This window comes from Phasianus colchicus, chromosome 1, assembly GCF_987193195.1.
Source record: "Phasianus colchicus chromosome 1, bPhaCol1.hap1.1, whole genome shotgun sequence".
Lineage (NCBI taxonomy): Eukaryota > Metazoa > Chordata > Aves > Galliformes > Phasianidae > Phasianus > Phasianus colchicus.
In genome coordinates, this window is record NC_143436.1 from 902,373 (window position 1) to 916,302 (window position 13,930).

A 13,930-nucleotide genomic window follows, 5' to 3' on the forward strand; every position below is an offset into this window, starting at 1 on the left:
TGACCCACAGACTGACCCATAGATCTGACCCATAGCGTGACCCATAGGCTGACCTATAGACTGACCCATAGATCTGATCTATAGACTGACCCATAGATCTGACCCACCGCTCTGACCCATAGCGTGACCCATAGGCTGACCTATAGACTGACCCATAGCCTGACCCATTGGCTGACCCATAGATCTGACCCATAGGCTGACCCATAGATCTGACCCACTGCTCTGACCCATAGATCTGACCCATAACCTGACCCATAGATCTGACCCACAGACTGACCCATAGATCTGACCCATAGCGTGACCCATAGGCTGACCTATAGACTGACCCATAGATCTGATCTATAGACTGACCCATAGATCTGACCCACCGCTCTGACCCATAGCGTGACCCATAGGCTGACCTATAGACATACCCATAGCCTGACCCATTGGCTGACCCATAGATCTGACCCACTGCTCTGACCCATAGATCTGACCCATAGATCTGACCCATAGGCTGACCCATAGATCTGACCCATAGATCTGACCCATAGCCTGACCTATAGACTGACCCATAGCCTGACCCATAGATCTGACCCATAGGCTGACCCATAGATCTGACCCATAGCCTGACCCATAGACTGACCCATAGATCTGACCCATAGCCTGACCTATAGACTGACCCATAGCCTGACCCATAGATCTGACCCATAGGCTGACCCATAGATCTCATCTATAGACTGACCCATAGATCTGACCCACCGCTCTGACCCATAGCGTGACCCATAGCCTGACCCATAGATCTGACCCATAGCCTGACCCATAGATCTGACCCATAGGCTGACCCATAGCCTGACCCATAGATCTGACCCACCAGTCTGACCCATAGATCTCACCTATAGCCTGACCCATAGAGCTGACCCATAGACTGACCCATAGATCTCACCTATAGCCTGACCCCTAGATCTGACCCATAGATCTGACCCATAGATCTCATCTATAGCCTGACCCATAGCCTGACCCATAGACTGACCCACCGCTCTGACCCATAGATCTGACCCATAGCCTGACCCATAGATCTGACCCACCAGTCTGACCCATAGATCTCATCTATAGCCTGACCCATAGAGCTGACCCATAGATCTGACCCATAGATCTCATCTATAGCCTGACCCATAGCCTGACCCATAAGTCTGACCCATAGATCTGACCCATAGACTGACCCATAGACTGACCCATAGATCTCATCTATAGCCTGACCCATAGATCTGACCCATAAGTCTGACCCATAGACTGACCCACGGATCTGACCCATAGACCTGACCCATAGCCTGACCCGACCCATAGATCTGACCCATAGATCTCATCTATAGCCTGACCCATAGCCTGACCCATAAGTCTGACCCATAGCTCTGCCCCATAGCTCAACCCTATAGCTCAGCCCCATAACCCAGCCCCATAGCCCAGCCCTATAGTTCAGCCCCATAGCCCAGCCCTATAGCTCAGCCCCATAACCTAGCCCTATAGCTCTGCCCCATAGTCCAGCCCTATAGCTCAGCCCCATAGCTCAGCCCTATAGCTGCTCAGCCCCATAGCCCAGCCCTATAGCCCAGCCCTATAGCTCAGCCCCATAACCTAGCCCTATAGCTCTGCCCCATAGCCCAGCCCTATAGCCCAGCCCTATAGCTCAGCCCCACAGCCCGGCCCCACTTACCCAGTCCGTGACCCCCAATGGAGACTGTAAAGAGAGGGGGAAGGGGGGGGAAAGCGGTGAGTGGGGCGCGGTGTGGGGCAGAGGCGGGGGGCGGTGAGGAGCAGAGGTGGGGGGGGAGCTGGGGGGTGGAGGGGGGGGAGCTGTGGGGCAGAGGTGAGGAGTGTGGGGCGGAGTGGGGCGGAGGGGGGGAATGGGGTGATGGGGGGCAGGGGAAGGTGTGAGGCTCTGGGGTGTTATGGGGCAGCGCTATGGGGCAGCGCAGCAGGGAGTTATGGGGCGGAGCTATGGGGCAGCACAGGGATGCAGTGGGGCAGCGCTATGGGGCAGCGCAGCAGGGAGTTATGGGGCGGCGCTATGGGGCAGCACAGGGATGCAATGGGGCAGCGCTATGGGGCGCTATGGGGCAGTGCAGCAGGGAGTTATGGGGCGGTGCTATGGGGCAGCACAACAAGTTATGGGGCAGAGCTATGGGGCAGCGGAGGGATGTGGTGGGGCAGCGCTATGGGGCAGCACAGCAGGGAGTTATGGGGCAGAGCTATGGGGCAGCACAGGGATGCAGTGGGGCAGCGCTATGGGGCAGCACAACAAGTTATGGAGCGGCGCTATGGGGCAGCGCAGGGATGCAGTGGGGCAGCGCTATGGGGCGCTATGGGGCAGTGCAACAGGGAGTTATGGGGTGGTGCTATGGGGCAGCGCTATGGGGCAGCACAATGGGGCAGCACACAGATGCTATGGGGCAGCGCAATGAGGCACTGTGGGGCAGCAAAGGAATCTATGGGGCAGCAGCACAGTGCTCTATGGGGCAGCACACAGATCTATGGGGCAGCAGCACACAGACCTATGGGGCAGCACATCGATCTGTGGGGCAGCACAGCACAACATGCAGATCTATGGGGCAGCACAGCACACAGATCTATGGGGCAGCACACGGATCTATGGGGCAGTACATCACTCTATGGGGCAGCAGCACACAGATCTATGGGGCAGCAGCACAGCGCTCTATGGGGCAGCACAGCACAGCACAGCGCTCTATGGGGCAGCATAACATACAGATCTATGGGGCAGCACACGGATCCATGGGGCAGCACAGCACACACATCTATGGGGCAGCAGCACACACATCTATGGGGCAGCACAACACACACATCTATGGGGCAGCAGCACACACATCTATGGGGCAGCACAACACACACATCTATGGGGCAGCACAGCACACACATCTATGGGGCAGCAGCACACACATCTATGGGGCAGCACAACACACACATCTATGGGGCAGCACAGCGCTCTATGGGGCAGCAGCACACTGATCTATGGGGCAGCACACGGATCTATGGGGCAGCACACACATCTATGGGGCAGCACACCGATCTATGGGGCAGCACACGGATCTATGGGGCAGCAGCACACGGATCTATGGGGCAGCACACGGATCTATGGGGCAGCACAGCGCTCTATGGGGCAGCACACGGATCTATGGGGCAGCACACATATCTATGGGGCAGCACACGGCTCTATGGGGCAGCACAACACACACATCTATGGGGCAGCACACGGCTCTATGGGGCAGCACACCGATCTATGGGGCAGCACACGGCTCTATGGGGCAGCACACGGATCTATGGGGCAGCACACGGCTCTATGGGGCAGCACAGCGCTCTATGGGGCAGCACACGGCTCTATGGGGCAGCACAACACACACATCTATGGGGCAGCACACGGCTCTATGGGGCAGCACAGCGCTCTATGGGGCAGCACACCGATCTATGGGGCAGCACACGGCTCTATGGGGCAGCACACACATCTATGGGGCAGCACACAGATCTATGGGGCAGCACACGGCTCTATGGGGCAGCACAACACACGGCTCTATGGGGCAGCACACAGCTCTATGGGGCAGCACACGGCTCTATGGGGCAGCACACCGATCTATGGGGCAGCACACGGCTCTATGGGGCAGCACACGGATCTATGGGGCAGCACACGGCTCTATGGGGCAGCACAGCGCTCTATGGGGCAGCACACGGCTCTATGGGGCAGCACAACACACACATCTATGGGGCAGCACACGGCTCTATGGGGCAGCACAGCGCTCTATGGGGCAGCACACCGATCTATGGGGCAGCACACGGCTCTATGGGGCAGCACACACATCTATGGGGCAGCACACAGATCTATGGGGCAGCACACGGCTCTATGGGGCAGCACAACACACGGCTCTATGGGGCAGCACACAGCTCTATGGGGCAGCACACGGCTCTATGGGGCAGCACACACATCTATGGGGCAGCACACGGCTCTATGGGGCAGCACACGGCTCTATGGGGCAGCACAACACACGGCTCTATGGGGCAGCACAACACACGGCTCTATGGGGCAGCACACGGCTCTATGGGGCAGCACACACATCTATGGGGCAGCACAGCGCTCTATGGGGCAGCATCCCGCTGCGAGGGAGGCGCGCAGGCGCGGCGCGGCACGCACCGGTCACGTGACACTTGCTGGCGTCGCCGCTGGGCGCGGCGTGGATGCGGAAGGGCGAGGCGGGGATGTCGTCGCCGCCGTAGCGCACGGTGATGCAGTAGCGGCCCACCAGGCGCGGCACGTAGCGCACCGTGAACGTCCCGTCGCCGTGGTCCGAGATCCGCGCCTCCGTCGGCCGCCCCTCCGGGTCCTGCGCCGCGCCGCGCCGTCAGCGGGGGTCGGGGGCGGGGGGCAGTGGGGGGATGGGGGGCAATGGGGGGCAATGGGGGGATGGGGGCTGTTGGGGGCATGGGGGGGGTGGGGGCAATGGGGAGATTGGGGGCAATGGGGGATATGGGGGGGATGGGGGGAAATGAGGGGCAATGGGGGATATGGGGGGTTATAGGGGATATGGGGGGTATTGGGGAGTATTGGGGGTATTGGGGGGCATGGAGGGCAATGGGGGATATGGGGGGTATTGGGGGGCATTGGGGCTGTGGGGGTATTGGGGGCAATGGGGGGCAATGGGGGTGTGGGGGGTATTGGGGGATGGGGGAGTTATAGGGGATATGGGGGCTATGGGGGGGATGGAAGTATGGGGGGGATGGGGTATGGGGGGTATTGGGGGTGTGGGGGTATTGGGGGGCATGGGGGGTTGAGGGATATGGGGGGGTTATAGGGGATATGGGGGGCAATGGGGGGCAATGGGGGATATGGGGGGTTATAGGGGATATGGGGGGTATTGGGGTATTGGGGAGTATTGGGGGGCATGGAGGGCAATGGGGGATATGGGGGGGATGGGGGGCAATGGGGCGTATGGGGGGTATTGGGGGACATGGGGGGGATGAGGGATATGGGGGGTTATAGGGGATATGGGGGGCAATGGGGGATATGGGGGGGGCTATAGGGGATTATGGGGGGATGGGGGTATTGGGGGATATGGGGGGATGGGGGGTGTTGGGGGATGGGGGCTATGGGGGGGATGGGGGGATGGGGGGCAATGGGAGCAATGGGGGATATGGGGGGAGTGGGGGCAGTGGGGGGTATGGGGGGGTATGGGGGTGTGGGGTCAATGGGGGTTACGGGGATATGGGAGGTGTGGGGTATGGGGGATTTGGGGTGTATGGGGGACAATGGGGGATATGGGGGGGTATTGGGGGAGTGTGGGGGGTATGGGGGGAGTATGGGGGGAGGGGGTTGTGGGGTGTATATGAGGTGGGGAGGGGTTGTGGGGTGGGTATGGGGTGGGGAGGGGGTAGGGGGCTGGGGATGGGGGTGGCAGGGTTATGGGGTTGATATGGGGCGGGGAGGGGTTGTGGGGTGGAGGTTGTGGGGTGGAGGTGTGGGGTGGGAGGAGGTTGTGGGGCTCGGACTCATTGGGGTGGAGTGGGGTGGATTTGGGGTGGCTGTGGGGCAGCTGTGGGGCAGCTATGGGGTGGCTATGGGGCTGCTATGGGGTGGCTATGGGGCTGCTATGGGGCTCAGCCCTATGGGGTCGCTGTGGGTTGGCTATGGGGCAGCTATGGGGCAGCTGTGGGGCTCAGCCCCGTGGGGTGGATATGGGGCTCCCAGCCCCCCAAGTGACCCCCCCACGTGGCCCCCAGCCCCATAAGCGACCCCCCATAGATCCCAGCCCCCAAAGCGCGTCCCCCATGACTCCCAGTCCCCCGGCGCCCCCCCCAGCCCCATAAGTGACCCCCCCCCATGTCCCCCAGCCCCCCATGTGCCCCCCCCCCATAGGTCCCGGCCCCCCAAGTGATCTCCCCATGTCCCCAAGCCCCCCAGTGCCCCCCCGTACCTCCCAGCCCCCCACACATCCCCCCACATCTCCCACCCCCCCATGTCTCCCACCCCCCCAATACCCCCCATATCCCCCACCCCCCGCACCACCCCATGTCCCCCACCCCTCCGTGACCCCCCATATTTCCCACCCCCCCATGCCCCCCATATCCCCCAGCCCCCCATATCTCCCACCCCCATGCCCCCCATCCCCCCCATGTCCCCCATCCCCCCATACCCCCCATATCTCCCACCCCCCCATACCCCCCCATATATCACCCCATACCCCCCCATGCCCCCCTGACCCCCCATAACCCCCCCATAAACCCCCATATCTCCCACCCCCATACCCCCCCATACCCCCTTTAACCCCACCCCCCCGGACCCCCCCCATATATCACCCCCATACTCCCCCATGCCCCCCTTACCCCCCACCCCCCCGTGCCCCCCCATATCTCCCACCCCCATACCCCCCATATCTCCCACGCCCCCATATATCACCCCTATACCCCCCCATGCCCCCCTTACTCCCCCCGATACCCCCCATATCTCCCACCCCCTCGTGCCCCCCCACTCCCCCTTGCCCCCCACCCCCCTGTGCCCCCCATATCTCCCACCCCCCCATACCCCCTCCATCCCCCCCTTACCCCCCACCCCCGCATACCCCCCATATATCACCCCCATACCCCCCCATGCCCCCCTGACCCCCCACCCCCCCATAACCCCTCCGTCCCCCCCTTACCCCCCATATATCACCCCTATACCCCCCCCATGCCCCCCTTACCCCCCCATACCCCCCATATCTCCCACCCCCCATACCCCCCCCACACCCCCCTTCCCCCCCACCCCCCCATACCCCCCATATCTCCCACCCCCCTTCCCCCCCCACCCCCCCATCCCCCCATATATCACCCCCATACCCCCCCGCGCCCCCCTTCCCCCCACCGCCCCGCTTTGCCCCCACCCACCAGGATCTGCACAGTCAGCACTCCCTGCCCGGCCCCCCGGGCGTCGATGGCGAATTCCACGGGCAGGGAGGCCGGGACCCCCGAGGGGCTCAGCCCGGGACCGGAGGCCAGCACTCGGCTGGCGTCGTGCGGGGGCACGGCCTGCAGCTTGAACGGGCTGGGGGCAGACATGGGGTCACATATGGGTGCTAGGGGGGGATATATGGGGTGATATGGGGTGCTATGGGGTGATATATGGGTGCTATGGGGTGGTATATGGGTGCTATGGGGTGATATGGCGTCGTGCGGGGGCACGGCCTGCAGCTTGAACGGGCTGGGGGCAGACATGGGGTCACATATGGGTGCTAGGGGGGGATATATAGGTGCTAGGGGGGGATATATGGGTGCTATGGGGGGATATATGGGTGCTATGGGGTGATATGGGGTCATTGGGGGTGGCACGGCCTGCAGCTTGAACAGGCTGGGGGGAGACATGGGGTCACATATGGGTGCTGGGGGGGGAGATGGGGTGATATGGGGGGATATGGGGTGATATATGGGTGCTATGGGGAGATATGGGGGGATATATGGGTGCTATGGGGTGATATATGGGTGCTATGGGGGGATATATGGGTGCTAGGGGTGCTATCTGGGGTCAGTGTGGGGGGGCACGGCCTGCAGCTTGAACCGGCTGGGGGGCATGGGGGGAGACATGGGGTCAGATATGGGTGCTATGGGGTGATATATGGGGTGCTATGGGGTGATATATGGGTGCTATGGGGTAATATGGGTCGATATGGGGTGATGATATGGGGTGATATGTGGGTGCTATGGGGTGATATGGGGTGATATGGGGTGCTAGGGGTGCTATCTGGGGTCAGTGTGGGGGGGCACGGCCTGCAGCTTGAATGGGCTGGGGGGGTGTGGGGGAGACATGGGGTTATATATGGGTGCTATGGGGGAGCTATGGGGTGCTATGGGGTGATATATGGGGTGCTATGGGGTGGTATATGGGTGCTATGGGAGATATATGGGTGCTATGGGGAGATATGGGGTCAGTGGGGGGGGGCACGGCCTGCAGCTTGAACGGGCTGGGGGGAGACATGGGGTCATATATGGGTGCTAGGGGGGGATATATGGGTGCTATGGGGGGATATGGGGTGATATATGGGTGCTATGGGTGCTATCTGGGGTCAGTGTGGGGGGGCACGGCCTGCAGCTTGAACGGGCTGGGGGGGCATGGGGGGAGAGATGAGGTGATCTATGGGTGCTATGGCGGGATATATGGGTGCTATGGGGTGTTATATGGGATGATATGGAGTGATATGGGGGGATATATGGGGTGATATGGGGAGCTATGGGGTGCTATGGGGTGCTATATGGGTGCTATGGGGTTCTACGGGGTTTAATGGGGTTTTATGGTGAAATATGGGGAGCAATGGGGTGCTATGGGATGATATATGGGGTGCTATGGGGTGATATAGGGCGATATATGATTGTTATGGGGTGCTATAGGGTGATATAGGGTGATATATGGGGTGTTATGGGGTGCTATGGGGGGATATATGGGTTGATATGGGGTGATATATGGGGTGATATGGGGTGATATATGGGGTGATATGGGGAGCTATGGGGTGATGATATGGGGTGATATATGGGATGCTATGGATTACTATAGGGTGATATGGGATGATACGGGGTGATATACAGGTGCTATGGGGTGCTATGGGGTGATATGGGGTGATAAACGGGTGCTATGGGGTGCTATGGGGTGATATCTGGGAAGCTATGAGGTTCTATAGGGTTTTATGAGGTGATAAGGGGTGATAAGGGGTGCTGTGGGGGGATATGGGGTGCTGTGGGGTGCTTGGGGTCCTGTGGGGAGCTGTGGGGTGCTGTGGGGTGCTGTGGGGAGATATGGGGTGCTGTGGGGTGCTTGGGGTGCTGTGGGGTGCTGTGGGGGGATATGGGGTGCTGTGGGGTGCTTGGGGTGCTGTGGGGTGCTGTGGGGTCAGCGGGGCAACGTGTGGGGTGATCTTGGGTCAGTGTAAGGCATCGGAGTCATTATGGGACAAGGGCCTATGGGGCAGGGCGTCAGTGGGGCTGGCTGCATATGGGGCCGGCTATGGGGCTGTCCATGGGGCAGGCTGGCTATGGGTCCGGTTATGGGGCAGTCTCACTATGGGGCAGGCTGGTTATGAGGCTGGCTATGGGGCTGGCCAAGGGGCAGGCCGGCTATGGGGCAGGCCGGCTATGGGGCCAGCTATGGGTCTGGCTATGGGGCGGGCCAGCTATGGGGCCGGCTATGGGGCTGGCCATGGGGCAGGCCGGCTATGGGGCAGGCCAGCTATGGGGCAGGCCGGCTATGGGGCTGGCTATGGGGCAGGCTGGCTATGGGTTCAGCTATGGGGCCAGCTATGGGTCCGGCTATGGGGCAAGCTGGCTATGGGTCCAGCTATGGGGCCGGCTATGGTTCCGGCTATGGGGCAGGCTGGCTATGGGTCCAGCAATGGGGCCGGCTATGATTCCGGCTATGGGGCAGGCTGGCTATGGGTCCAGCTATGGGGCTGGCTATGGGGCCGGCTATGGGGCCGGCTATGGGGCAGGCCGGCTATGGGTCCAGCTATGGGGCCGGCTATGGGGCAGGCTGGCTATGGGTCCAGCTATGGGGCCGGCTATGGGGCAGGCTGGCTATGGGTCCAGCTATGGGGCAGGCCGGCTCTGGGGCCGGCTATGGGTCCAGCTATGGGGCCGGCTATGGGTCCAGCTATGGGGCTGGCTATGGGTCCAGCTATGGGTCCAGCTATGGGGCCGGCTCTGGGTCCGGCGGTGCGGGGCGGCCCCACCTGCGCGGCACGTCCTGCCCCCCGTAGGCGATGCTGAGGCTGTGCGGCCCCACGGCGCTGGGGCTGTAGGTGACGCTGTGCGTCCCGTCGCCGTTGTCGCGGACCTCCACCGGCTCCGGGGCTCCTGCGGGAACAGCCAAGGCGCTAGGGGGCGCTATGGGGCGCTACAGGCGCTAGGGGGCGCTACAGGCGCTACAGGCGCTGGGGGGCGCTACAGGCGCTGGGGTCAGTGGGGCGCTATGGGGTCAGTGGCGTGATATGGGGTCAGTGGGGCGCTATGGGGTCAGCGGGGCGCTATGGGGTCAGTGGGGTCAGTGGGGTGATATGGGGACAGTGGGGTCAGTGGGGCGCTGTGGGGTCAGTGGGGCGCTATGGGGTCAGCGGGGTCAGTGTGGCACTATGGGGTCAGTGGGGTCAATGGGGTGATAGGGGGTGAGTAGGGCACTATGGGCTCATTGTGGCGCTATGGGGTCGTGGGGTCAGTGCGGTGCTGTGGGGTCAGTGGGGTGCTATGGGAACAGGAGTCAGTGGGGCGCTATGGGGTCAGTGCGGTGCTATGGGGTCAGTGGGGTGCTATGGGGTCAGTGGGGTCAGTAGAGTGTTATGGGGTCATGGGGTCAGTGCAGTGCTATGGAGTCAATAGGGTGCTATGGGAACAGTGGGGTGCAGTGGGGTCAGTGCAGCTCTATGGGGTTGTGGGGTCAGCGGGGTGCTGTGGGGTCAGTGGGGTCAGTGGGATGCTATGGGGTCAGCGGGGTCAGTAGGGTGCTATGGGGTCAGTGGGGCGCTATGGGGTCAGCAGGGTGATATGGGGTCAGCGGGGTCAGTGGGGCGCTATGTGGTCAGTTGGGCGCTATGGGGTTGTGGGGTGCTGCCCTATGGAAACTGGTGTATGCCATATCCCCTATAGGACTCCTCATATGCCCTATAGGGCGCTCCATATTCCCTGTGTGACACCCCATATCCCCTATAGGGCACCCCATACCCCCTATAGTCTGCCCCATGCCCCCTATAGGGCCGCCCCACACCCCCTATATTCCACCCGACACCCCCTATAGGGCCGCCCCATATCCCCTATAGTCTGCCCCATACCCCCCTCCCTACAGGCCACCCCGTATCCCCTATAGGCTGTCCCATATCCCTTGTATGGCCGCCCAATACCCCCTATAGTGCCACCCCATACCCCCTATAGGGCCACCCCATGTCCCCTACAGGCCACCCCACACCCCCTATAGGGCCACCCCATACCCCCTATATTCCACCTCACACCCCCTATAGGGCCGCCCCACACCCCCTATATTCTGCCCCACACCCCCCATATTCCACCACCCCACACCCCCTATATGGCCGCCCCCCCACAGGGCCGCCCCCCCCCCCCCAGCCCCATAGGTCTACCCCACACCCCCTATAGGCCCCCCCCCCCTTAGGGCCACCCCACCCCCCCTATAGGGCCGCCCCACACCCCCTGTAGGGCCCCCCCCCCCATAGGGCCACCCCCCCTCCATAGGGTCACCCCACACCCCCTATAGGGCACCCCCCCATAGGGCCGCCCCCCCGCCCCTTATAGGGCCACCCCACACCCCCTGTAGGGCCGCCCCCCCCCCCATAGGGCCACCCCACACCCCCTATAGAGCCCCCCCCATAGGGCCACTCCATATCCCCTATATTCCGCCCCACCCCCCTATAGGGCCGCCACCCCCCCCCCATAGGGCCATCCCACCCCCCTATAGGGCCACCCCACACCCCCTATAGAGCCCCCCCCATAGGGCCACCCCCCTCCCCATAGGGCCGCCCCCCCATAGGGCCGCCCCGCACCGCTGGGTCCCAGCAGCGTCACATCGAGCGCCGCCCGGCCCGCTTTGCTGCAGTCCACGCTGACGCTGTGCGGCAGCCCGGCGCGGACGGTCGGACCCAGACCCGGACCGGAGCAGCGGACCTGGGACGGGTCCACCGGGTCCGACACGCGCACGCGGAACGGCGAGCCTGGAGGAAGCGGGTCAGAACCGGGCCGGGGGGGCGGGGGGGGGTAGGAGTGGGGGTCGGGATGGGGATGGGGTGGGGATGGGGATGGGGATGGGGTTGGGGATGGGGTGGGGGTGGGATGTGGATGGGGATGAGGATGGGATGGGATGGGATGGGATGGGGTGGGGGTAGGGTGGGGTGGGGTTTGGGATGGGGATGGGGTGGGATGGGATGGGGATGAAGATGGGATGAGGATGAGGATGGGATGTGGATGAGGATGGGATGTGGATGAGGATGGGATGGGGTGGGGTGGGGATTCCCCCAATTCCCTCCACCCCCCATGTCCCCCATGTCTTCCATCCCCCCAATCTCCCCCCTCTATTCCCAATCCCCCCATGACCCCCCATCCTCCCAATCCCCCCATCTCCCCATGTCCCCCCATCACCCCAATCCCCCCCCATATCCCCCACACTGCCCATATTCCCCCATGTCTCCCCACCCCCCCATATCCCCCACGTCCCCCCATCACCCCCATTCCCCCATATCCCCCCGTATCCCCCCATATTTCTCCTTGCCTCCCCATCTCCCCATCCCTCCATGCCTCCCCATCCCCCCATCTCCCCCCATCCCCCCGTTTCCCCCCATATTTCCCCATGCCTCCCCATCTCCCCCACTCCCCCCATCCCCCCCATATCCCCCCATATTTCCCCATGCCTCCCCATCTCCCCATCCCTCCATGCCTCCCCATCCCCCCAACTCCCCCCATGTCACCCCATCCCCCCATGTCCCCCCATATCCCCATATTCCCATCTCCCCCCACCCCCCATACCCCCTCCTCCCCCCAATCCCCATCCCCCCATATTTCCCCATCTCCCCCCCTCCCCCCAGCCCCCCCATCCCCCCACCCCCCCGTATTTCCCCATGCCTCCCCATCTCCCCATCCCTCCATGCCTCCTCATCTCCCCCACTCCCCCCAACCCCCTGATGTCTCCCCACCCCCCATGTCCCCCCATATCCCCATATTCCCATCTCCCCCCACCCTTCCATACCCCCTCCTCCCCCCAATCCCCGTCCCCCCATATTTCCCCATGCCTCCCCATCTCCCCCACTCCCCCCATCTCCCCATGTCCCCCGATCACCCCAATCTCCCCATATCCCCCCATACCCCCCACACCCCCCGTATTCCCCCATGTCTCCCCATCCCCCCATATCCCCCCATATTTCCCCATGCCTCCCCATCTCCCCATCCCTCCATGCCTCCCCATATTCCCCCATCCCCCCCATATCCCCCCATATTCCCCCATCACCCCCATCCCCCCATATCCCCCCCGTATCCCCCCATATTTCCCCATGCTTCCCCATCTCCCCATCCCTCCATGCCTCCCCATCCCCCCATCCCCCCATCTCCCCCCATCCTCCCATGTCCCCCCATATTTCCCCATGCCTCCCCACCCCCCCATCCCCTCCATCTCCCCCCAATCCCCATCCCCCCATATTTCCCCATGCCTCCCCATCTCCCCATCCCTCCATGCCTCCCCATCCCCTCCATCTCCCCCCACCCCCCCATACCCCCTCCATCTCCCCCCAATCCCCATCCTCCCATATTTCCCCATGCCTCCCCATCCCCCCAACTCCCCCCATGTCCCCCCATCCCCCCATGTGCCCCCATATCCCCATATTCCCATCTCCCCCCACCCCCCCATACCCCCTCCATCTCCCCCCAATCCCCATCCCCCCGTATTTCCCCATGCCCCCCCACGTCCCCCCCAGCCCCCAGCCCCGTACCGGGGATGGCCCTGCCCCCGAAGGTGATGTTGACGTCGTATTCGCCGGCGGCGAAGGGCACGTACTCCACGGAGCAGCTGCCGTCCTTGTTGTCCTGGCACGACATCTTGGCCTCCGACGGACCCTCGATGGCCAGGCCCAGACCCCCCGTGCCGGCGCCCCTGGGGACATGGGGGGACGGGGGGGGACGGTCAGACGGCGGGGGACATCGTGGGGGAGGAGGGGACAAGGGGACGCGGAGGGGACCTCTAAAAAGGGGGGACATCGTGGGGACCTCGGGGGCATCGTGGGGACCTCCACCATGGGGGACATCGTGGGGACCTTGGGGACATCATGGGGATCTTGAGGACAAGGGGACATCATGGGGACCTCGGGGACAAGGGGACATGGAGGGGACCTCTAAAAAGGGGGGACATCGTGGGGACCTTGGGGACATCGTGGGGACCTCGGGGACA

At 63.0% G+C, this 13,930-nt stretch overlaps 1 protein-coding gene across 1 annotated transcript in view; it reads right to left on the reverse strand.

Moving 5' to 3' along the window:
* Window positions 1–13,930, reverse strand: part of FLNC (filamin C) — a 111,475-nt gene that overhangs the window by 34,255 nt on the left and 63,290 nt on the right. The window contains exons 25-30 of the mRNA XM_090125896.1: window positions 13,476–13,636; window positions 11,544–11,711; window positions 9,729–9,852; window positions 6,904–7,060; window positions 4,178–4,367; window positions 1,694–1,717 (exon numbers count right to left, since the gene is read on the reverse strand). Of these exons, the coding sequence (XP_089982022.1) occupies window positions 1,694–1,717; window positions 4,178–4,367; window positions 6,904–7,060; window positions 9,729–9,852; window positions 11,544–11,711; window positions 13,476–13,636 (824 nt within the window). The remainder of the gene's footprint in view (window positions 1–1,693; window positions 1,718–4,177; window positions 4,368–6,903; window positions 7,061–9,728; window positions 9,853–11,543; window positions 11,712–13,475; window positions 13,637–13,930) is intronic.